The sequence below is a fragment of the Salvia hispanica genome, chromosome 2 (genome assembly GCF_029641045.1).
Source record: "Salvia hispanica isolate PSC_SH4W2 chromosome 2, Shi_PSC_v1, whole genome shotgun sequence".
NCBI classification, from domain to species: Eukaryota; Viridiplantae; Streptophyta; class Magnoliopsida; order Lamiales; family Lamiaceae; genus Salvia; species Salvia hispanica.
The window spans coordinates 17,662,078-17,687,515 of record NC_142693.1 but is presented as its reverse complement, the minus strand read 5'-3'; the positions used below and the strand labels follow the sequence as shown (position 1 = coordinate 17,687,515).

At 36.9% G+C, this 25,438-nt stretch overlaps 3 protein-coding genes across 5 annotated transcripts; 1 reads left to right on the top strand and 2 right to left on the bottom strand.

The window, feature by feature from the left end:
• The first annotated feature begins 3,464 nt into the window (after nt 1-3,464).
• ABCI8 (ATP binding cassette protein 1) lies at nt 3,465-5,876 on the top strand. The gene is made up of 2 exons (XM_048097358.2): nt 3,465-4,978; nt 5,481-5,876. The coding sequence occupies exons 1-2, from the start codon at nt 3,557-3,559 to the stop codon at nt 5,697-5,699; spliced, it is 1,641 nt and encodes a 546-aa protein (XP_047953315.1). The 5' UTR covers nt 3,465-3,556; the 3' UTR covers nt 5,700-5,876.
• A 7,210-nt stretch (nt 5,877-13,086) lies between these two features.
• LOC125201448 (protein DETOXIFICATION 40-like) lies at nt 13,087-17,214 on the bottom strand. Of its 2 annotated transcripts, XM_048099572.2 has the most exons (10): nt 17,093-17,214; nt 16,703-17,010; nt 16,405-16,629; nt 15,860-16,201; nt 15,721-15,785; nt 14,405-14,461; nt 13,816-14,054; nt 13,563-13,681; nt 13,401-13,487; nt 13,087-13,330 (listed from the first exon to the last, which is right to left on the bottom strand). In XM_048099572.2, the coding sequence occupies exons 2-10, from the start codon at nt 16,970-16,972 to the stop codon at nt 13,259-13,261; spliced, it is 1,476 nt and encodes a 491-aa protein (XP_047955529.1). In that variant the 5' UTR covers nt 16,973-17,010; nt 17,093-17,214; the 3' UTR covers nt 13,087-13,258. The 2 variants fall into 2 exon arrangements, with proteins under 2 accessions (XP_047955529.1, XP_047955520.1); XM_048099563.2 differs by lacking the exon at nt 17,093-17,214 and having other exon boundaries at nt 16,703-17,060.
• Nucleotides 17,215-20,533: 3,319 nt separating this feature from the next.
• LOC125202861 (putative GPI-anchored protein At1g61900) lies at nt 20,534-24,666 on the bottom strand. Of its 2 annotated transcripts, none has more exons than XM_048101338.2 (8): nt 24,406-24,666; nt 22,937-23,119; nt 22,242-22,844; nt 21,913-22,158; nt 21,782-21,793; nt 21,268-21,411; nt 21,140-21,184; nt 20,534-20,905 (listed from the first exon to the last, which is right to left on the bottom strand). In XM_048101338.2, the coding sequence occupies exons 1-8, from the start codon at nt 24,446-24,448 to the stop codon at nt 20,835-20,837; spliced, it is 1,347 nt and encodes a 448-aa protein (XP_047957295.2). In that variant the 5' UTR covers nt 24,449-24,666; the 3' UTR covers nt 20,534-20,834. The 2 variants fall into 2 exon arrangements, with proteins under 2 accessions (XP_047957295.2, XP_047957294.2); XM_048101337.2 differs by lacking the exon at nt 24,406-24,666 and adding an exon at nt 24,068-24,399.
• Between the last annotated feature and the right edge of the window lie 772 nt (nt 24,667-25,438).

Sequence of the window (25,438 nt, the reverse complement as noted above, 5' to 3'; positions counted from 1 at the left end):
TATAAAATATGATACCTTCTCAAATACCTTTTCCATTGGAGAATGATTTTTCATGAAAAGAAAGCAAATGTGGTAGTTATAAAATTTTACATCTCCATTTACCTCTTCCCTTGGAGATGCTTTTACATCTCCATTAATGGAGAGGTAAAATCTTATAACTATCATATTTGCCTTCTTTCCATGCGAAATCATTATCCAGGGGGAAAAGTATTTGAGAAGGTATTATACTTTATGTTTTTTAATGCATTTTGTACTATTATTTTATTTTAAAAAAATAAATTACCTTTCAATATACATTTTTTCCTTTGGAATATGTTAATTTTCAGAAGGGTATATTTCACTTTTTATAAATACATGATATACCTTTTCTCATTGGAGATGCTCTAAGAGCAACTCCAAGGGGAGAAGGTAAATGGAAAGGGTATATTATGTTTATACCTTCTCAAAAAATGCCATATACATTTCTTAAAAGAGTGAATTACATAAATGGTACCTGATCTTTCAATTTTGCACGCAAATGGTACATGATCTATATTTTATATCGTTTTTGGTACCCAGTGACAAAAATAACCCTAGGTACCAAACTTGTGATTATTTTGTTATGGAAGATATTTTTGGAAATTTCCATTCAATAGTAAGTGTACCAAACATGTGATTATTTTTTTCTTCATTTCTTATTTCTTTTTTTCTTCTTTAGTTTCTCCTTCTTTCTTTTTTCTTCATTTTCTTCTTTCTTTTTATTATTTTATCTTCCTTTCTTCTTTCTTTTTCTCATTAGTTTATGTTTCCTCTTTTTCCTTTTCTCTTCTTTTTCTTCTTTCTTTTTAGTGTTTTATACATACATCTAATTGCATTCATAATATAAATCAAGAACAAAACACCTAATTAAATTAATACTCATTTTATGGTTGAAACATCTAACTAAAAATATTCAACTCTTAATATCATTATGAATATAATTCACAATTTTAAATTTTTATTAAGATTATATTGATTAGTTATTAATTTAATGTAAAATAATAATAATAATAATTATTATTATTATTATTATTATTATTATTATATAATATTGTGTGATTCCTAATTTAAATAATTATATTATTGTTATTTCTTAATTACAACTAGTTTTAGTATTATAACAATAATATTTTTAATAATTAAATATAATATAAATATAATTATAATTAAGTATATTTGAATGATATTAAAAATTAAATTAATTATTAATTTATAACATTAAAATAATAATTTTAATATTGATTAATAATAATATTATAAAGAGTGAGAAGAATGAGTGAAGAAATTATAATATCACTCTTGGTATTTCGTTTTGTATGCCTAAAATAACCTTAATAATACAAATGGAAATATGTACTCCCTCCGTCCCGGATTAGGAGTAACTTATTGTTATGGCTCGGGTCTTAAGAAAGAGTTGAAGTGTGTAATAAATGAAGTGAGATGGTAGAGTGTGTAATAAATGAAGTACTCCCTCCGTCCCAGATTAAGAGTCACTTTTTGCCATAAAAGTCCGTCCCAGTTTAAAAGTCACTTTTAGAATTTTCCATATTTGGTCATGCAACTTTACCCCATTCTTCATCAAAATTACATAAAAATGCCCTTATCTACATTAAAATAAATCAAAACAAAAATCAAAAGTCAAAAGGGACCCACCTTCAACCAACTCCACCATCTCACTTCATTTATTACACACTCTACCATCTCACTTCGTTTATTACACACTCCACTATCTCACTCATTTATTACACATTTCAACTCTTTCTTAAAACCCGAACCATAACAATAAGTGACTCCAAATATGGGACGGAGGGAGTAAGTTGGTTGAAAGTGGGTCCCTTTTGACCTTTTGGGGTAGGTTAAGTTTTTTATTTTTGTTTTAGTTTATTTTTATGTAGATAATGGCATTTTGATGTACTCCCTCTGTTCCCTCATAGTTAAGTCATTTTTCTATTTCGGGAAGTTCCCTCATAGTTGAGTCATTTCTATATATAGTAACTTTTTTCTCTTTCTTACTTTACTCTCTCTTACTTCATTCTCTCTACTTTATTCACTTTTTACTTTATTCTCTCTACCTTTTTCTCTTTCTTACTTTTTTTATCTATTTATTTAACAATACTCAACATTCCTTTCTTAAACTCCGTGCCGAAAAGTTTCGCCTCAACTATGAGGGGACGGAGGGAGTAATTTTGATGAACAATGGGGTAAAATTATATGACCAAATAAGGAAAATTCTAAATGTGACTCTTAAACTGGGACGGACTTTTATGGCAAAAAGTAACTCTTAATCTGGGACGAAGGGAGTATTTATTTAGAGGGCATTTTGGGGTCAAAATTGCATCAGGTACCAAAAACGTGATTTATAGGTACCAAAAACGATATAAAATAAAGATCAGGTACCATTTATGTGCGAAAGTGAAAGATAAGGTACCATTTATGTAGTTCACTCTTCTTAAAATCAATCAACTACAAGGATAAAAGGTATATAGAAAGGTATATCATTTAAAAAAATAAAATAATAGTACAAAAGCATTAAATACACAAAGTGTAATACCTTCTCAAATACCTTCTCCCTTGGGGAATAATTTTTTATGAAAAGAAAGTAAATGTGATGGTTATATGATTTTACCTCTCCATCAATGGAGAGGTAAAGATACATTTTCAAAATGAAAAAAAGGTATAATACCTTCTCAAATACCTCTCTCCTTGGAAAATGATTTTTCATGATGATGATGGAGGGGTAAAGATACCTCTTCAAAATGGAAAAAGATATAATACCTTCCCAAATACCTCTCCCCTTGGAGAATGATTTTTTATGAAGAAAAGGTAAATATGGTAGTTATATTAGTTTACCTCTCCATTTACTTCTCCCATTGGAGATACTCTAATGAGGTGGGACCAATTCTTCACTGATAATATTTTAATTACTTTTTCTTTTTACTTCTCTCTTACTTTACCAAGTTTGCATTAATAAAACTCATGCCGAACCCAAAAAGTATATTCTCTGGGACTCCCTCCGTCCGTGAATAGGAGTCCCATTTATTTTTGGCACGGATTTTAATAAATGTTAAGAAAAGTGGAGGGAAGAAAGTTAGTGGGATATGAGTCCCGCTTGTATATATTAGTTTTAAATGATATGTGAGTGGAATGAGTTGATGAAATGTGATGCCTTTTTACCATTTATGGTAATTATGACCTGAAATTTCCATTCATGAACGGACCAAAATAGAAAAACGAAACTCTTATTCGCGGATAGAGGGAGTATCATCGTAGACTAGTAGGAGTACTAATATACTCCAACCCAAATAGGATCCGATAAATAATTGGGAGTTATCCAATCGGGTCGAGGGCACGTGGTCTGCATACGACATTAACGAAATTCTCAACCACCAAATAAACAAAAATGAAATTTAATACAGAAAATTATGAAAGGCGGCTAAAGCTGCTGAATTTCGACAAAACAACAATCCAGAAAAAAATAAATTCCATCTTCATCTTCAACTCGTGTCGCCTCCACACTCTGCTCCGCCACAATCAGACCATGGCGTCGCTTCTCACCAACGGGATTTCCCCCTTTTCGTCTCAGCACGTCTCCGAATTCCCAAAGTCCCCTCTCTTGCACTCAATCCCCAAATCCCCAATTCTCAGAAACCCTAATTCAAGAGCTTCCTTGAAGATTAGGGCCGATGTCGGATATGAGCCCAAGACCACCGTCGATTCTCCAGGTAAGAACTCATCATCCAACGACGATGACCCGCTTCAGAAATTCTTGAAAAGGGATTACAAGTGGGGTTTCACGCAGGAAATTGATTCCTTCACAATCCCTAAGGGGCTTTCTGAGGAAACTGTTAGGTTAATTTCTTCTAGAAAAAATGAGCCCGATTGGATGTTGGAGTTCAGGTTAAAGTCTTATGAGAAATTCGCTAAGATGAAGGAGCCCTCGTGGTCTGATAATCAGTACCCCAAAATCAATTTTCAAGATATTTGTTATTATTCAGAGCCGAAAAAGAAGCCAACTTTGAATAGCCTTGATGAGGCTGATCCTGAGCTAGTTATGTATTTTGAGAAGCTTGGGATTCCGTTGAATGAGAGGAATAGACTGGCTAATGTCGCAGTGGACGCTGTTCTGGATAGCGTTTCCATCGCGACTACTCATAGGAAGACTCTAGAGAAGTCCGGTGTCATCTTTTGCTCGATTTCAGAGGCTATTAAGGAGTATCCTGACTTAATTAGGGATTATCTAGGCAGGGTGGTGCCGGCTGATGATAACTTCTATGCTGCTTTGAATGCAGCCGTGTTTAGTGATGGCTCCTTTGTGTATGTGCCCAAGAACACCAAGTGTCCGATGCAAATTTCGACGTATTTTAGGATAAACGCGATGGAGACGGGGCAGTTTGAGAGAACCTTGATAGTTGCAGAGGAAGGGAGCTTTGTGGAGTATTTGGAGGGATGCACTGCTCCCTCTTATGACACGAATCAGCTGCACGCAGCTGTGGTGGAGCTTTACTGCCATGCTGGTGCCGAGATCAAGTACTCCACGGTTCAGAACTGGTATGCGGGAGATGAGGATGGGAAAGGAGGGATTTTTAATTTCGTTACCAAGAGGGGACTCTGTGCTGGTTCGAGATCAAAGATTTCGTGGACTCAAGTGGAGACGGGTTCTGCTATCACTTGGAAGTATCCCAGTGTGGTCTTGGAGGGTGACGATTCTGTTGGGGAGTTTTACTCTGTGGCGTTGACGAATAACTGTCAGCAGGCAGATACGGGAACTAAGATGATACACAAGGGGAAGAATACTAGGAGTAGGATTATTTCGAAAGGAATCTCTGCTGGGCGTTCGAGAAATTGCTACAGAGGCCTTGTGCAAGTAATGTCCGGTGCGGATAATGCAAAGAATTCGTCGCAGTGTGACTCTATGCTCATTGGTGATAAGGCTGCTGCCAACACTTATCCCTACATTCAGGTAGATTCTCCCTTTTTTTTTGCTATATGATCTCTTCATTTATGTTTAACTCGTTTGTTTTATCACCAATTGCCTTAGTCAAATTGATTGTTCTGTGTTAAAGGCTTATTGTGAAAATGGTTTGCCTTTATCTGTTGTATTGGTGTCTTTATCAGGCTTATTGTTCTTTTTAATTTGTATATGTCGCTCTCCGGACTATAGTCTTCTTGATTATTCGTAAACTGAAGCTGGAAGCTTTGTGAAATACATGATCCTGTTTCGTGAAGAGGGTAACATAATATAGCTAATTTAGGTTGTTTGATGATATCCAGTGTTTGGTGTTCATCATTTTCGCAATGAAGTGATACTAAATCTGGAGGCTACTAATGTTGCTAGATGTTTTTCATTTTCGAAATATATGATACTGTTTCATGAAAATGTGTTTAGAAGTAGCTAGTATCATCTTGACGAAAAACTTGATACAAGTTCCCTTGGTGTTTTTGTTGATGTCGATTGTCAACAGGCGAAAAACCCTAGTGCTCGCATTGAGCATGAAGCCACGACCTCCAAAATTGGCGAGGACCAGTTATTCTACTTTCAACAGAGAGGCATTGACTATGAGAAAGCTATGGCTGCCATGATCTCGGGTTTCTGCCGGGATGTGTTCAATGAGCTGCCGGATGAATTTGGAGCGGAGGTGAACCAGCTCATGAGCTTGAAACTCGAAGGATCGGTCGGTTAAAGCAACTGTCTCCCCCTGATGTAGTGTTGTATTCTGTACATCTATCTTTGTGAGTTTTGATCCTTCAGATTTGTAATATTTAGAAAAATGGATGTATGTAAAGGTACAAAACTACACAAGGCATAGTCTTGTTACAGTTTAATGATATGTGAAATAAATTAAACCACTTGTGCAAAATTGAACTCACAATCATTCTCTCTCTCTATGGCTGGGCCTTTATAATTATTGGGCCTCCAAATTGATTTATAAGAATCTTGAGTATTTTATTTTCTAATGTATATGAACATTTATAACAAAATTAATAATATGGCTAATTATTATTTGATCAAAATGACATAAGATAAGACAGTGCAGTACCCTACAAAGCGAATATGAGGTAGTCCGGGCTTTAAAAATGCCGGCAATGGCAACACCTTATTCTTCTTATTATTATTTGGTGATAATGTAACTCCAAATAATAACAAAAAATGATTGGTGTTGACTATGGAAAAAGGGCATGGGATCAATTCTATTTTCCTCCTTTTGGGGCCATGGAGGAATCAAAGGTTTGAAAAAATGAGCTCAAAAACAAGAACAAAGATGGCAGTATGTGTGAGTGTGTAGAGAGAGAGAGAGAGAGAGAGAGTGGTGGGAGGCCAAACCGACATGTCTAGTTGATAAAAGGATTAATTAACAAAATTATGCAGAGGAGTAGTTAGTTGGATGAATTAATATTGCATTGCTTCATTTATAACATATTTATACTCTACCCTTTCGAATTTTGGCAATAACTTCCTCCCTTTATAATAAATTAATAATGCCGCCGCCCTCCCCAATATTATTATCACCATTATTATCAATGCTTACCTCAGGAGTAAGCCCAAATACAGAAATTATTGAATTTAATTCTCCTCCAATCTCCTAAAAGAGGTAAGCCCAAATACATAAATTATTCAATTTAATTCTCCGCCAATCTTCTTAAATAGAAATTCTTTCTTTTTATTTTCCATTCCTTAAAATGTAAACTTTTTTAAGAAAATATCTTTTTTCTAATGAGGTAAGATTTCATTTTCTATTAATACACTCTTCTTTCTATTTTTTTTTCTTATTTTATTAATTTTGCATTAAAATCTGTGTTTTTCTTACTTTATTAATTTTACCTCTTCTCATGTACAGGAGATGAATGGAGTAATAATTAAAGTATGCCCCTATGAAAAGAAACAATAGTAGTAGTCGTGTAAAACAAAAGCAATCAAATTCTTTTCGCTTGAATCAATTTAACCGAAAATTACGGCGGTGAACATAATCAAGTCATAGAGCATTCTGTTAGGGGTCCTGCATCTGGTTTTGAGATAGTGAAAATAATTATTTACCAATCCCAATCAATATTTTACATAACTAAGTAAGCTAGTAATCATGTTTGACTGCTCCTATCAATTAATTTATAAAAGTTCATAAAAAATTGTTAACCATTTATAAACTATCATTTAGACCTTTGAGTCAATGATTCAAAGCCTTTATTAAACTACATTATTGATATCATATTTTTAGAATCCTACATATAATGAAGTCCCTTACAAATAATTGAATTATTGAAATAAAATTTCAGGCCAGCTCAGTTTGTTTTCATACTTAAATTAATCCCATTAAATATTAGTGACAGAGAGTGAGCATTGGAAGCCTTCATTTCACTATAAAATGCACAACCAAACTTCAATTAAAGAGCAAACAAACTCTCATTCATAAACTTGCTTCTTCATTTGTTGATCTAGAAAAGATGAAAATGGTTGTGATGAACAAGCCATACGCATACGCGAAGATGGAGAGCGAAGACGAGGAGGAAGTGAAGCACCGGCTCGCGCAGTTCTTGATCTACAAGTCTCTGCAGAAGGCCGACGGCCGCAAGCGGCCGTCGTGGCTTCGGGTGAAGATGTTCAAGTTGAAGATCAAGATTGGGAGGAGGCTCAAGAAGGGCTTCTCCTTGTTTTCTTCTAAGCACATTGCTTCTCTCATTAAATCATGCAAGCATTTGTTACTCGCCAAAAACGAGCCTGTCACATTATTTTGAGTTTTTTTTTTTTTTTTTTTACTTTGTTAATTACATTTTGAATGTGCTGTGTTGCGTGTGGAATGAATTGGAACAACATCACGTTAGATAATTTGTTGACATGTTCAGAAATTATATTATTTTACCTTAAATTTCAAGTATCTTCCACACATTTTGAGAGAGACGTGAGCATAATAAAAGTGATAAAAATCGGAATCAATCAATTTAGAGGAAATCACGATGAGAATCGTGGAAGAAATTAAGGAATATTCAAAGGAATGAAAGTATCGAATTTAATAAATTAATTTATATTGATACTTAGTGAAACATCTAACACTATAAATATTGGTGTACTAAATTGTGAAAGTGAATAATAATTTACGGAAAACGTGGCTTTCCCCTCAAATTGTTTTAATTAATGTGTATAATGTCTATATACAATGGATACATGGTTGATCCTTTATTTTGTCCTTTTAATGTTGTTTCTCATACATTTAAATTGACACACCTCAATTGGAACACACAAAAGAAAAGATGCTAGACACTATTTCCGTCTTTATAAAATTGAAACATTAGAAATGATGCAAATTTTAATACATAATTGATAAAAATATAATAAAAATAAAAAGAAAAAACGATCACGGCCTACATTTGGCCAAGTCTCTAGATATCTGCAAGTTGGAGGTGGAAAGTAATAATTTTGTTGGAGTGGCCATGATCTTGGGACACTTTAAAACTTCAATCAATTGTCGCTCTATAGTGCAGAGGGTTCGTGGACCGTGGGTTACTCCAGGATTTCGATTTTGTGGCTCTGCAACATGTGCATCGAGAAGGGAGCTTTGCTGCTGATTTTTTGTCTCATTATGCTTGTTCTTATCATAGAGGTGTTCATGTGCTTGAGGCCGCTCCGTCGGGGCTCCATAGCTGGATGCTACATGACAGACTATGTGCTGCCTATATTCGTTGATTTTGACTTTGTTTTCGTGCTTTGCCTGCTTTTATATATATAAAAAAAATGATCAAGTAACTTTATCAAATAAATTTTTTTCCTAAAATACAAATTTTATTAAAGGACGGATTAAAAGAAAACAGTTTTTATTTTTAATTAACGTAAAAAAAAGAGCAAATTACATCCATTTTGACCAACAGATCCATTCTACATTTATTTATATAGTGATGTTAATTCAAACCTTCGAATTATACGTTTTACCACTATTTAAAATACAGCCCATTATGTTGCGTTGACGGCAAAAGGAACACGACGGCTGCGAGGTCAATATTTTCCACTACGAAAGAGTACTATACTTTTACTATTATAAAATAATAAAAATAAATGTACTATAAAATGAGGGCCGTCTACTATAGACTATAGTCCACCACTGCGCTCCTCATTATGTCATATATCAATGTCTTTTATTTCATACACCTAACTACCATAAGTGTGATAAAATATTAAAATAGAAGCCGAATCGTCTCCGGTGACCTTAATTAATATTTTTAAATAATTGAATTTTGTTAGACAGCTGCAATTTTTCAAAGCAGGCCTAAATTTATTGCATATGCTTGGCATGTCACGATGTAAGACTGCCTCTTTGTAATTTTGTTTTGGCCGTTCAAAAATCTGCCTAATTAAGTTCTATTTGTGTCAAGCTTCATGTTCCATGCTCTCAAAGGTTTTTATTTGTATTAATTGTTTAATCTAATTTAGTCATATATTCTTATTCTAGAAACTTGAGCTTAAATTGGGCAAACTCACGCACTGGCAGATATTCGAGTCAACCGATGTTCACAGTGCTCAAGGATATTGAGCACTGCCAACGTGTTTAGACACGATGTTACCAATGCCTAATTGGACAAACTCACGCACTGGTAGACATGTGAGTCATCGATGTTCACAGTGCTCAAGGGTTATTGAGCACTGACAACGTGTTTAGAGCACGGTGTTGCCAATGCCCCCGATCAATTTTAACCCTATAAATTAAGTTGAGGGAGTAAATTACGGTGACGGTGAGTTAATGAAATCAATAATGGTAAGGTTCTTCATTATTAGATGCAGCCGTACAGACAATTGGACCAGCTAGCCTAATCATAATTCATTGATTTGTCACTGGGATATGCTATCAGTTTTTAGGCATGTTACCATATTTATTTATACACCTACTCATGTGCCATTAAATAGTTACTACCAGTACTATATTTATATCTGTATGATACATGATTTTCTGATTAGTTTTATAATTCATGGTAACTAATCATAATATATTTTACACTATTGTCACTACGTAGTACTAACAATGACTTCAAATCAGTAAAAAATAATTTTTTTTTTCTATAATCACGCAAAATACATGAATTTAGGACAATGATCATAGTAGTATAATTCTTGGACTACACATCGGGTGCTGGTTTGCCTAATCTTATATAGCCCAATGCATGAAATGAGCTTTATAAAATGCTCATTAGTTAGGCCCAACTAGAATTAATTTCGATGTTATAGTGATATACTATTACAAAAAACAGGGAAATAAAATACAATTAAGCCCATCGGCATTTTATTGGTTTTTTTTTTATAAGTCAGAAATATTTTTATCAGGCAAGTATGAAATTTAAAAGTTATGGAGTAGTGAAGAATCGATTGCATCAGTAATAGACAATTTCTTGAGGTGTCATTTAATATGAAGAACCTTGAGTAGGTTTTGCAGTGACGTGTCTTTGTCACATTTAGGAGTATGCAGTATCAGCAGCAGATTCACATGTTTAGTCGGTGGCACTAAGGGTGTCCACTATACGTCTATACATGGCCCGGGCCAAGCCACAAAGTGTGGCCAGGCCACAAAATCGTGGTCGGGCCACCAATGCCCATGTTTCCCACTATAGTGGACATGGCCAAGCCACCAAAATTTTTATTTTTTCCATTTTGTCTATATTTTAATTCTACTACAATTAAAATTGTTAGACTACAATAATTAAATAAAATGCATAATTTAATGAAAACTAAATCGAAAACCAAATCTTCGTTGTATTATAGAACGGGGTAAAATTATACAACGAAAATTGTTTAGGAACACGCAAACAAAAACATAAAAAAACACCGCCATCGCCGACTACTCGGTCTCATCATCAGAATCCGCCACTTCATCTTCACCCGTTGCATCGTCACCGCCAACGTCATCATCGTCACCACCACCGCCACCGCTCTGAGGTCCCGTCGCCGCCGCCGCCGTGTCCTCCCACCCCAACAACGACCTCAGCCTCACTATGAGGTCGTAGTACATCACCTTGGTAGTCGGGTCGGTCGACTTCTCATACAAGGCCAAAGTGTCCTTGAGTTCCTTTATCATCTGCACGGCTAGAGTGTTTTGCAACGCCGCTCGGGCCGATCCGGGAGGGGGTGCAGACGGGCCCGCAGCAGAGTGTTGGGAGGCAGCGGCGGAGGCGGATCTAACGGCTCGGATGGCGGACTGTTGACCCAGGGGCCATGGACGCCGGGATAGTGACGGGGGGGGGGGGGGGGAGGGGGAGGGGCGCTCCTCCATGACCTCGTCGTTGAGGTCGAAGGTCCTTGAACCGCCGCTACTACTGCTGTAGTTGCCGCACCTGCCCCGTCTTGTACGGCTAGGCCCGGAATCAGACGCGTTCTCGCAGATGGCTCGGAATTTTGGGGAGTCCCGCAGAATGAGGAATTCTGCCCAGTAGGTAAACTTCTTGCCTACTTGCACATTGAACAACTGCAGCGACAGGGATTTGACGTCGGCTTCGCTGCGGCCACTCTCAGCAGTGCGCAGTTGGTTCTCGTATATACCAATGAACTTCCGAAGAGCTGTAGTGATCCTGCCGAACTTCTTCCGAATCTGATCGGGTGTACGGTCGACGCTCCCCGACGGTTTGAATTCATTGTACACCACCAAGACTTTCCGCCAGAAGCATAAGTCGGTCTAATCCGTGCCAACTATGGAATCTGTCGTCACCGCGTCCCATGCCCTAGCAATAGCAACGGACTCGGCGTCGGTGTACAAAAACCCTCGTCGACCACCGCGGCCGCCGCCCTGCCCGCCGTCGCCGTCGCCGCCACCTCGCGCGGAACCTCCGCCACGCCCGCCGCCGCCGCCGCCCCTTCGCCCACCATTCCCGCCGCCACTTCGGCCGCCGCCGCCACCGCCGCTTCTTCCACCGCCTCCTCTCCCCGTCTCTACACGACCGGGCGTCGGCGTCGGGGTATCAGGCGACCCCATCAATTGTTCCCATGTGAATCTATCAGATTCATCAAGCGGAGAATGACTGCTCTGAAATGGGGAGGCTTGAAATTGAGACGGTAAGTTAATTGCGTCCATGTTGGGTCGATAGTCGCCCGTCCCTGGTTGGGTACGACCCGCATATCTCTGCTGATAGGCCGAGGACTGCCCCCGGTTTTGGGGTGTTTGTAGCCACGGCGCCGGCGATGGCGGACTCCACATCTGGGATGGAGGAGGGGTGGGACTCGATCCCCAGCGTTGGTGGGGTGGAAAGCCCCCCTGTCCCGAATCTCCATAACCGGGATCGTCTCCGCCTTGCATTTCACAAAAATTCAAATTGAAGGATATAGGGTAAATTGTGTGTGAGAGTAGAGTAAAAATAAGATATGAATTTTAGGTATAAGTAGAAAAAATTTTGAAATTTTTTTTAAAAAAAAATTCTGAAAAAGGGGAGCTGCGGCTGGCTCGTGGCCATCACTATAGGAGGGCCGCGGCTCGCGCCCAAGCGCCGCGGCCAGGCCACGATCATGGCGCGCCCACGTCCACCCCCCCCCCCGCCGCGGCTGCCCACCCCCCGCACTATAGTGAGCCGCGGCCCGCGGCTCTCCCGTGGCCCGGCCGCGGCTCTAGTATAGTGGACACTCTAAGGGTGTCCACTATAGTTGGCCGGCCCAAGTCACAAAGCCACCAAATAATTTATTTTTTTCATTTTGTGTATATTTTAATTAAAAATAGGTATATTTATAAAATTTGTGTAGGAATGAGGTAAAAAAATGTGTATACTTATAGAATTAATAAAAAAAAAAATCAGAAAATATGGAGAGCCGCGGCCCGCGGCCCGTGGCCGCTGCAATAGGAGAGCCACGGCTCCCGCCCAAAAGCCGCGGCCGGGCCACGATCGTGGCGCTCTCGTGGGCACCCCCCCCCCCCCGCGCCGCGGCTGCCCACCCCCGTCACTATAGGGAGCCGCGGCTCGCGGCTCTCCCGTGGCCCGGCCGCGGCTCGCCTATAGTGGACACTCTAAAGTCCATAGACATTCAATGTCCCATATCAGCAGTAGAAACAACCGGTGTGAGTTTTATAGACTAAATAGGCTTTTTTTCCCCTTATATTCTCGTCTTGGGATGAGTTCTCATGTTTGTTCACTAACCGAACAACTGGTTGAGTTATTAGTGCAATTCACACAAATTATGTATTACTACAATCAAACGTTTTGCAAGAACAAGTAAGCTTATGAAATTAAACACAATGCTTATAACTAATACTACTCCATATTGTAATGAGCATATGAAAAATGATGTTTATTCCTTAAGCAGCAGTGGCTCCTTAATAGTATCTTGCCACCTGTCCAATCGTTTCTGGGCTTTCTCCACCTGCAAACCTAACTCATTTAATTATTCCAGACAATGAAATGAATGTGATGTGAATTGAAAATTAATGTACCTCTTTATTCCAATCCGTACGAAATGTGACAAATAATAAGATCAAAGTTTGCATCATCGTCCCTCCGATCATGCCCGACCATATGCCCTGCATTTGTTAATACCACTCTTTTTACAAATTCAAATATGGAGTAATTAACTATAGTTATTAACTAATGTTTACCTTAATACCAAGATTGAATTTGAACCCAAGAACGCATCCCACTGGAATTCCCACCACATAATAGCATCCTATATTCACATATGCCACATATGCTTGCCATCCACACCCCACCGCCACTCCTTCAAAATTTTATGCAGTAAATCGAGAATAAAGTAAAATTACTGTAATATAGAGAAGTTGTTAGTGTGACATCCCAAAAGAAAATATAAATCTGAATGGGATGGAAAGAGTAATGCGAATACTATAATTGTACCTGACAAGACCGGTTGGAGGCCGTTTAGTACTAAGGTGACTGCCAAGAAAGGACAGAGATCCGACACCGCATCGGCCACTCTTTCGCCGCCAGTGAACACATAGCTGATGACGTGGCGCTGCGACAGCACCACGATGGCCTCGATCACCGCCACCACCAACGACACTGAATTAACTACAACCACCGAGAACGCGGCAGCCTTGCGGTGCCCTGCTCCGATCTCATTCCCCACTCTCACACTGTTTTAATTAACTCTTCCAATCATTATTAATGCATGTTTAATTTAACCTAATACTGTATAACTTTTTTAGGGGGTGACCTAAAATATAATTAAATTAGTGTTAACTAGTAATTGTGGGGTAGATTTGACAAAGATAAAATATAGTATTCCCTCTGTCCACTAGAAATGAAACGTTTTCCTTTTTGAGTTGTCCCATTAAAAATGAAACGTTTCTTAATATAGAAATAACTTTATTTCTACTTTTCTATCTCTTCTTTAACACTACATAAAATCGGGTGCCGAAAAACAAACATTTCATATTTATTGGGACGGAGGGAGTATATGAAATTAAGAGGTAAAGGAAACAACCTGGCAGCGGCATTGAATCCGATTGCGACCGTGAATAGTAGCCCATTTATTGACATGCTACAGAAACGAAAGCCAAAATCTTAGTAGCCCATAAATTCATGAAACATTAAGTTTATCTATAGAAAAATGTACTCTTATTATATATATATATATATGACTGTTAGATCAATTACCTAATCTTAGCATATTTCTCACCTTTATAGCAATCAATGACTGAATTTCAGTCCCCAAACCAATAAATAGCCAACTACCTTCTTCAGGATACAAATATTAGGGTGTCTTGATATATACAGAACTGACGTGTTATCTATCAATATTCTAAAATAACTAAAAATGAAGAGTTCGACTGTTTAGCACTAGAAATTAGTTTGATGTTGATCATAATCTGTAAATGGTAAAAAAATCACAAAGTTTGATCAAATTCTACTAGTTTCATAACTTTAGAAAATAGCCACAACAAAACTTTCACTTTTTTTTTTCCAATTGTCTCATTTATGTGTATTTAGAGAAATTGTGTATGACGTGGAAAACTACTCATGATCTTTTTGTAATATATCACTCATAACAACTAACCATTTTTAGTACTCATTCCGTCACAAGGTAGTTGAGTCGTATTCTTTTTTTTGTTTGTCCCGAAGTAGTTGAGTTACATTTATTTTTTTAATAAAAACTTTATTCTTTTTCTTACTTTACTCTCTCTTACTTTATTTTCTTCTCTCCACTTTAACCTTTAAAAAATTGATTTCATATATCCCGTGCCCAAAAGAAATGCTCAACTACTTTGGGACGGAGATAGACATAATATTATGCTAAAGTGTTTTAGCTTCCAAATTATACATTATTCCCCAAATCTAAAACAAAGGAACAAATAAGAAAAATGTTAAAAATTACTGCTCCGTATATTTTAAAGTTGCTAGATTGATTTACCAAACTTAATTATTTTATTAAATTCATGAAATATCAAGTACTGTACTATTTTGGTAGGTTTTCTGAAACAATTGAAGAGGGGAACTAACAGGAAAAAGTTAACCTTTCGTATCATATATAATACCCGAAAGAAATGACACGTTTCGAATGCATAGAATGAGTAATAAGCACTGATTTTTTTAAATACGAACATTAAGTAAAAAGTAGAAAGAATTTAATCATGTTGTTTAGTTTATAGTATCTCAAATAAAAGACAACTTTCACAACTGATTCCTAATATTTTAGTTATGATATAGTTTACTTTTCTCTTTTCTGGAAGAAAATATATTATCCCTACAACTTTTAATTAAGCAGAAAAGATAAAAGTGATCGATATTAGATACACTAACCATACTGAAAGAGCATCCAAGGAGAGCTCTGGATCCTCCAGCAGTCCCGCAACCAAGACTAATACCTAAAATTATGAAATGCAGCTCAATTGATAAAACGTTTATTTTCTAATCAATAGTGTAAAGATTTGAGTATTACCTGAAAGTACCACGCCTCCAAGCACAACATCACCGCGGATCCAATCGACAGCTTCACAAACTCCCCTAAACCCGTCAGCGCCTCCCACCTGAACCCCCTCCACGTGTCCTTACACCGTTGGCTCCTCAAAATGTAGACCACCTGCGCCACAACCATGATCCACCACGACAAACTCAGCACCAGCGCCGCCCCCACCAGCCCCATCCCCATCCGCCACACCGCCGCCCAGCTCGCCACCAGATGCACCGCCAGCGTCGCCAGCGATATTACCGCCCCCGGCACCACGATGCTCTGCGCCTGTAGGAACTTCTGCATCGGGAAATTCACCGCGTACGCCAGCACCTTGCAAATGAAACAAAAATAATTATAACAATATCTCGTACCAGTATAGTAAAGAGAACTGAAATCACTCTATATAATTTTTAAAAAATATTTTATTCATATAATTATTATTAATAATAAAGTACCAGTAAGTATTACTAGCCTCAACTTCAACTTCAGTTAATCAATTGGTCTTGGGATGGAACCTTATGAATTTTTATTACCTGGGGGATGAGGCCGTAGACGAACACGGACGCCAGCTCAGCCACCTCCCTCTCCTCGCCGATCGCCAACAGGAGCCGGCGCGACAGAAGGTAGATCGCCACGAGCGGGAGGCTGAAGAGCGTGAGCACCACGGTGGCGCGCTGGAGGTAGATTCCGAGCATCTCGTAGCGCCCGGCGCCGTAGGCCTGGCCGCAGAGGGTCTCGACGGCGCTCCCCATGCCGAGCTGTCGAAAATAATTAGAAATGTTAAAGGATGGTGGACTGCACATTAATTTTGAAAAATTATTTAATTATTACGAGGAGGCCGTAGGCGAAGAGCTGGATGCCTTGGTTGCCGAGGCAGGCGGCGGCGAACTGGAGGTTGCCGAGGTGGCCGGCGAAGATGCGGGTGAACATGGACATGGAGTTGTTGAGGAGGTACATGAAGACGGCGGGGGCGGCGAGTTTGGAGAGGAGTTTGAGCTCGATCCACGTGGCCTTTTTGTATCGGGTCGACCATGCTAAATCCGTGTTTGTCAGGACATTTTCGAGCTCTGAGGAGCTCGAATGAGCCACGCTTTGCGGCATTAAAGCTGCTTGATTATGATATATACTCTCTCTTGGCTCTTCAAGGCGTTGTTAATGAATCATATATAGATAATAGATGAAATGAAAATCATGAAATCGAATAACACAATATATACGTACATATTTGGAGCCTAGCATGACGTCCATGATGAAACACCAAGCCTTAGTCAAGCAACTTGGATGTACACAATTATGTATATTTACTTTTTATATACGCACACATAACTCATAAACGTAACATCATCATATTTTTTACTATCAAAGTTGTGGGAGTTGTGATATAAATTCATAGTTTTTATAAAGTTATGGGATAAATCAGAATTTGATTAAACTTCATGATTTTATTTTTTTGCCATTTGACCTTTTTAACTTCTACTCCCTCCGTTCCATAGTAATAGAGTCGTTTTATCATTTTGGTACGTTCCATAGTAATAGAGTCATTTCCATTTTCAGTAAAAGTTAACACATTTTTACACACCTACTTTACCCTCTCTTACTTTTTTCTCTCTTCATCTCTACCTTTTTCATTTTCCACTTTATTCTCCTTTTACTTAATTCACCTAACACAATTTTTCTTAATCTTCGTGTCGAAAAGAAACGCCTCCGTTACTATGGAATTGAGAAAGTATAATTTTTAGGATTTCAGTTGTTAAATTTTGGATTTTGTAATTTTTAAAACATACTAACAAATTAAATATTGAGAGATATAATAATATAGTCGACCAACTTGTACGTAGACTAAGATTTATGCAGTTATGTATCGTAGTTTTTACTTTTATTTATGTCAATTTTGGTATTACTAGTGGAGTAGAGAAATGTTACTTAAAAATGGAATGAACTAATTTTATGGTTTAGACCAAAATATAATAAAAAGATAGTAGTAATATTGAGAGAATGACTGATGCATGAACATATACAATTACTTAATTCGCTTTTTAATTTACTATTATAAAAAATGGCCACATCTAGCATTAAAACACTACATAAAAATGGTTTAATATTGTTAAAAAATACATGAAAAAGTTTTTTTCTATATCAAATTTTCAAGCTGGCTATTCGTTGGAAATGCCACCATAGCAAAACATGGTAATGCTAAATCGACCTTGTTTTGTAATAAATAAAGTAGTTTATTTATAAATACAAGAACTTTTGCGATTTTATATTTTTCTTATGAATATTTGAGATTTTTTAGAGTTCCCCTTAGAACATTGTAAACATTTATGATTTTTTCCATGCAGTAGATTTTTAATTCTCTAAATTACCATTGTAAACATGGTAATGATGTGATTGTATTTATGTATGTATATATGCCCATATATTGTGATTCCTACAATGAATCACAGAAGCACCAAATTAAATGCAATTTAATATGCAAAAATTTCAAATACTACAAAAAATATGATTTAGAAAAGAGCTAAAATTGATAAGGAATGACCACAAATAATTGTGGCTTTTCTCTTCAGTGAATTCATAAGTACTAAGTATTCGATAAACAATTCATGACCACAAACAATAAATATATAAAGAGTCATGACCACCAGTTAGTTAGTAATTTTGTCATTATATATCCCTTTTATTAATGTCTTACTATACATGAATTAATATGATGTCCCCCAATAAATACTATACTGAGATTTTTCGCAACTTGTGACGAGGCTAATAAATTGTATTTGTCGGTACAAAAGTTGAAAATTTAGTTTTTTTTAGTAATTAATGAACGATATAGATATGCACTACTATTAATATTAGTCTAATGTCTTGCTCCATATTTTGCACGATATAGCTTGTGTCTTTCTAAAATGTGTGCATACTAATTTTATTTTTTCAAGCACCAAATTATTATAGTACTTCTTATGATATGACATGAATGTCATCTTTTTGTCATTCAAGAACCAATATTTAAAAGTGTGTGAATAATAATTTTATTTTTCAAGAACCAAATCATTACTGTTTATGACATGTTACTATATGAACACACGTTTGACTTTGATTTATGGATAGATCCATTGATCTATCGATAAAACACTTAAAATCCGCTGTTAAATTACTTTCTAAAATCTATTTAGTTATTGAAACTTCCCGATTGACAAATTTCAGCCGATTAAACATGTGTTTTTTTAAAAAGATCCAATATTTAAAAATTAATTGCATATTCTATAATTATTATTTTCCATTTTCTCCATCAACTCAAGTCAAATCAAATCCTTATTGTGCATTAAAATGAAATGCAAGCGACAGCAAGAGGGTGGTCCATGACACCTTGTGATATGCAATATATTGACAGCCCATTTAATATATGAAATGTGCATAATTTTATTTAATGAAGATAAATGGTTGTTACGAACTAAACATCGCACGTCTCATATCAATTGTGAGAGCAACTGATACGAGGTTGATAGAATAAATAGACTCTCTCCGAATACACTAGTTTTTGGGATGAGTTCTTCTCGTAAGTCCGTAACATTAGTGTTTTCATTGCTTTCATTGAAAGCCCAAACGTCTTAGAGTAGTGGCTGGGCAAAGAACTCCATGACCAACAATTACGTTTGCGTCCAACTCGGAGTGGTGGCCGAGCAAGGAACTTGTCGTGACCTACGAGAACTCGAAGTGATGGCCTGACAAAGAAGGGCTCAATGTCCCACATCGATTGTGAAAGCAACTGGTGTGCGATTTATTAATTAAATGGATTTTGTCTGATGGTTCTTTCAATATAATGCAGTATATGGTTCAGTTATAGTAGTAGTACTTGACTTTTGATATACAGGGCATCGAATCCTTCCTTTAAAACACCCCATAATTTATTTTATTATGTATAGAATCACCATAATTTTATCATGTACAGAATCCCCACAATTTTATTCTGATTTAAAAAGTTTGTCTTATTTTATTTTCTTCTTTTGGGATCCTGTACTTTTTGCCATTACTGGTGATTTAAATTTAAAGTTTGCCTAATCCCTACAAAAGTAAGCTTTCAAAGTGATTTGAGTTGGATGATTCTCTAATTGAACTATGCTCCACCAAATCCAAGATTTTGCGGATCTTACGTTCTTTTAATATTAATAATCGTCGCAAACGAAAAAAAAGGTTTTGCAATTTATGCAACTTGAAAATTTTTACAGTTATAAAAAAATAGCCTTATCGAACAACACGAGTTTGGATGCAAAATTGATAAAATATGAGAGAAAGAAAAGATAAAGTGGGAAAAATAAAAAGCGGTATAGAGTGAGAGAAAAAAAGATAAAGAGTAAGTACCACTTTTGGAATAGATTTTTTATTTTTAATATGAGACTATTTTTTTGGATCGGTTGAAAATTAAAAAATGAGACAATTTTTTCTCCATGTACTGCAAAAATGTCCCCCCCTTCTTCGAACTATTTCTTGTTTTGGGTCAAAACAAGGGCCTTCACGCCAATCTCAAGACCAGAGCATTCACCGTTAATCTCAATGATTTAAAGTTGCTTCATTCTCTGATAATCTCAGCTATATAAAGTTACCATCGAATATTCATTCTACACACTGTATTACTACAATGTAACTAAAAATAAATAATATTGGCAACACTAAACGGCAACAAAATTCATTCCAAACTGATATACACAGCAGCCACAATGCAATCAAGAAGTATTTGGTCATCCTTTGGAGCTTCTTTACAAATAAAATTTATTAGACTAGCACACAAGATATACAAATGGTAACTGTAATAAATTTTAACCTCTGAGTCAATTTTCGACTGAGGGTCGGTCTGAACCTAGCTGGAGGTACACTTCCTTGGCTCGAGTTTCAGCATTTTCGCCTTAGCCTCATTGGTTCGGATTGAGAGTTAGCTTCTCATCTACTAAAGCACAACTTGTTCTAGTAGGATCTATATCAGAATCAAGAGGGCAACGTTGGCCACCAAAGACGCTGCATAGTTTGATCCCGTTTGCTGAAAGTCTGATACGAGAACATGTTTCATTTCAGCAACAGCACAAACAAAAAATAGCATCAAAAGGGAATGAATTGCTGAGTTTTTACCCTCTTGTCTTTCCATGAAACTACTGAAATATACCAAGTTTTACGAGAATGGTGATCATATTATAATACGCGACATGAAGCATTTTTACGAATGGCAAAAGGCAGTGTTAGAGATGAGAAATAGAAGGATTATAGTGTACAGAGTGGACTTACTTTTTTGCCCAGAAGCCACTGCAGGAAGGGCAGGAATTTTGATGGCTGCACGAAAAAAGTTACGTCCGTGAGTAGTTCTCAACAGAAACATCCTTCAAACAAATCACAACATAGATTATCAAACATACTTTTGTTGCACGACGAAGCTGGCAGCTGTGTGGTTGTAGGCCAAGGAGCGGGAATGTTATCGTTCAAATCACATAGAAAGCTGACCCCTGCAGACTGGTCGAATACTACATCCGATGGCAAGCTGGGAAGAAGGCATCCGGATTCTACTCCAACAAAAATGATCATAATCAGTTAAAAATATGAAAAAACATAAGAACTACTTCATTGAATCGGATTTCAGTTTATTTACACTTATTTGTTTTACTCAAAAGTGATTAAAATCAGGTTGCAAGTTAAGAACTTAGAATCCACGAATGGAGATCCTTTAGCAGCAATATATTCTCTTAGAAACCAAAGCAAAAGAATCTTTTCGAAACTTCTCAGCTTCGAGAGCAACAAGCTTATAAAGCATCTGTCTCTAAATAGTCAGGGTTTCATATGCACTTCTATAACGCTATTGAAAAACGCAATCAAACCTATCGAGTTGGTTATAGTAGTGAACACAAATAGTGAAAGCGAAAGTTGGAAAATTACCTTGAACGCCAACTGCATAATTAATGTGATCGATGCCCAAGCAGACCGGCATGACAAAACAACGAAATTTTCAGCATTAGCGGCAGCCCTTCTGCATTTATGTTTGTAATGACACTGGAGAACTAACTAACCTTGGAGGGAGAAGTCTTTGAGGCTAATATGACATTGGCTGTAGACGTTCTCGGTAATGTTTGCTTTCCGTAACCTTACTCCAAGTGCCGCAGCACAATTTAAGGCTTGCAAGTTTGTGACGAAGCTCTGCCTTTGCAGGTGAGAGACATAGCTCTCAACTGAACTGCAACAAGCTGTCTGATTACTCTTTCCAGCACCACACCCTTCTATGACACGGCTCATGTTTGGGAATTTCAGAGGACATACTGCAGTAGCAATGTAAAGGGAGGAGAGAGAAGTTAAAATTCAATTTTTATACATTATATCATATAGTATTGATCAAATTTACCTTTGTTAATTTTGCAATTAGATATTCCTCGAAGAACTTCTTTTGCACGAGAAGGCTCGAGTTTACTTCCAAGCCATCGCAGTACAATACTTTTGCAGTCATTAATCCTAGTATGATCAGAGAGAACATGAGAACCGTCTAGGCTTAGAAGGCTGTAAGCTTTTTCGGCTAGCTTCCTAGCAGCATCGAGAATAGCATTCTGACAAACTTGCTGGCAGCATTCATTCACAGAATCAACCTTCCCACAGGCAGCTAGAAGGTTAGATGTTTCTACAGTGCTCTCAAACTCGGAAACATCGCTAACTGGGCAAGAACCTCCAGTAAGATGCGATGAATGAATCGAGCAAATCTTGGATAAACTATCGTTGGCTCCCTGACCCACCAAAATCTGTTGAAAATCTGCAAGGCAATGTGCAGCAAGTGTTCCGTTTAAAGCTAGCGTATTGGTATATTTACTAGATTGGCCAATGAGAATCACTAATGTAGCCTCCACTTGAGGACAGCACACTACGTTTGCCAAAACTGGTGCGAATGCAGCCATACAATCGGTTGATGTCACCATCATCATGTTTGATAGTGCCGTAAAGTTCAGCACACAAGTTCCTGTACAGATAGAAATTTGAATTAGTACGAACGTGAAATAACATGAAGATTGATGTCTATTTTTTGGAGTATAGAATGTGAGAGTGACAAACCAGATAATTTGGGGATTATACTAATATTTGTGAATGGTGTTAATGGAGATGGGGCAAGAAGAGGAAGGAGCGGCTGAGGAGCAGCATTTGGGGAAATTTGGGGTAAAAGTAAATCCGCCCTTCTTTCTGCCAGAGCAGAACTTTTGGAATCACCCAAAAAGTTGCCAGATGATTCATGTATACCTGAACAAGCAGCAAGTTCACAGTATAAAGAATCGAAAGTTTAGAATACTGTAAACAAACCATACCGAAAATGCAATATAATGTTAATGAAGATCATAACTGCAGAATTTATTAGTCACAGATAAGCTATATTTGACTGCTTCATCAAACTGTACAAAGGTAGATAGCTGATGAATTACAATAATCTTGACATAGTTGAGTCCAACATATCCTAAATCAAATAATCATCAATCACTGATAACTGATGGTTGTACATATAGAAGCTGAGAGACTGAGATTACTAGACTACCAGTAGAGTCAGTAGACTTAACCATCATTAGCTTATCTTGATTGAGAAAAAACATGAATTGAAATTCTATTTCTCCAGAATTCCCTAATGGAGGTCACTGGTAATCATTTCCTCATAGCGAATACAGAAATGGGGAAGCCATAAAAAACACTGAACTACTCCTATCTAATTCTTGGTTAACATATTCAATGCCATAATTAATCGTGACACTTAAAAGGGGCCATATCACGAGAATGTTCGTCATCACGCGTAAAAAGGTTAAGAACACAGAATCCCCAATCCTAAACCCTAATGGTTTTCCTTGAAAAATTCCCAGTCTCATTATCAAGCACATGACACCACATTATATTGAAGAAAGTGGGCGCCATTCCCATCAACTTCATATCACCAGAGTTCAAGAATTTAAGATAGCCAATGCAGAAAACCAAAATACAGAGACAAAAACACTAATGAACTCAACCCAAAGACTCAATCTTGGAAACATCTCATCCCCTCAAACCACATTCAGATCACAAACCAAGCCAACTATTTGTTGAAAACCCCAAAACTTGCCAAGATTAACCAAAGCATCAAACTTAACAAACCATTCAATAAACGAGGCAAAACAAAAACAAATTATCCAAAAAAATAGTTTTAAAAGTAAAATCAGAAATTCTCACACAAAATCACCAGAAGCAGAATTGAACCAAAAATGTGCAAACGTCCCCTCATTTCGACCTAGCTCCAACCTCAATTTAATGAAATTGGGGAATAATGCAGCTTAACAAAACAAAAGAAAGTGAGAATATAGTGATGTGTGAGGAAGAAGAAGACTTGGAGGTCAAGGTAGAAGGAGAAAAGAAAGAATATTTAAGGGGAAGGGAAGAGGGTTGGGGCAGCCATGAATGAGTGGGGGCAGCAATAGCTGTACATAAACTGTGAAGAAGAAAGCGAGGCCCCACTGCGGAATTGGAAATAACCGTGATTTTGTTGGTGGGGAAAAATCTCCGGTAATTACCATATGCTGTGCTGCTACAACCACCCAAAGGGGGTGAGACCATGATGCATTAAATTCCCATGGAAGGAACTCAGCTGCCTCCATGGATCACATGCGCCGCACGTGAGATTTTTCACTCTCTTCTCTCACTCTCACTCCTTTTTTTTTTCTTTTTTTCTTTTTTTATCAAACTAGCCTGGAAAATATGTCTCTTTCTATTCAATTTACAAACTAAATCTGCTCCTCTCCCAAATTTCCGGCGGCTCTTTCAGATGGAGTGGTGGCCGTGGCGCCGCCATAATTCTGTAAATTAATCAGAAAAATTATCAAATTTAAGTTTATTTTATTTATTTAAAATATTTGTTGAATTTTTTTATAATTTCCCAAATTTTATCACGAGATGTGTTTTCAACCATGAATTTTATATTTCTATATCAATAAACGATATTGATATTCATGCATAATTTTTCAACGATTTAGCCTTTGAAATGATTATAAGTAAATCTAAATTTTATAATTATTGAATGATTTTTTAAAATTATTAAACTGTTACTAAATATGATGAAATTCATTATTTATCCTATAAAAAAATCAAACAATTTCTTCTTTTTTTTTCATTAATGAATAGGGCGATAAGTCATGAATTCAAGGGGCACTTAAGCGGTTTTAATCCGAATGAGACTTTTAAAACCATAAAAAATGGTCAAAATTAGGTTAAAGTCGTTTGGAAATTGACGGAATTGTTAGTGTATGACCAATTGGGATCCGAGTTAAAATGTTCAGAATGCAAAAATTCAAAAGATAAAGTATAAGATCAAAATTGTAAAATAGACATATATTCAGGACCAGATTTGGTATTTACTCCTTTTTTAATATATATATCCATGAATTAATAGTTCTAATTAATATTTCAATATAGTTTAATGCAGCTATTGTGCCTGTCGATCTTCCTGAATTTAATCCAATAATAAATATTTATTAATAAAGACTGTATGGTTTGAACATGAAATTTCTTTGACCAACCAATTATTACTGTTTTTGTGCAAGTAGCAAA

Excerpts from the sequence above, each read along its gene's own strand:
- ABCI8 (XM_048097358.2), top strand. The coding sequence starts at position 3,557 with ATGGCGTCGCTTCTCACCAACGGGATTTCCCCCTTTTCGTCTCAGCAC. Across the intron at positions 4,979-5,480 it reads ACACTTATCCCTACATTCAG|GCGAAAAACCCTAGTGCTCG; the intron begins GTAGATTCTCCC and ends GATTGTCAACAG.
- LOC125201448 (XM_048099572.2), bottom strand. The coding sequence starts at position 16,972 with ATGCCGCAAAGCGTGGCTCATTCGAGCTCCTCAGAGCTCGAAAATGTC. Across the intron at positions 16,202-16,404 it reads TCTACGGCCTCATCCCCCAG|GTGCTGGCGTACGCGGTGAA; the intron begins GTAATAAAAATT and ends TTCATTTGCAAG. Across the intron at positions 13,331-13,400 it reads GTACGGATTGGAATAAAGAG|GTGGAGAAAGCCCAGAAACG; the intron begins GTACATTAATTT and ends TTAGGTTTGCAG.
- LOC125202861 (XM_048101337.2), bottom strand. The coding sequence starts at position 24,119 with ATGAGGGGACGTTTGCACATTTTTGGTTCAATTCTGCTTCTGGTGATT. Across the intron at positions 22,845-22,936 it reads TATAATCCCCAAATTATCTG|GAACTTGTGTGCTGAACTTT; the intron begins GTTTGTCACTCT and ends CTATCTGTACAG. Across the intron at positions 20,906-21,139 it reads AGTGGCTTCTGGGCAAAAAA|ACTTTCAGCAAACGGGATCA; the intron begins GTAAGTCCACTC and ends TTCTCGTATCAG.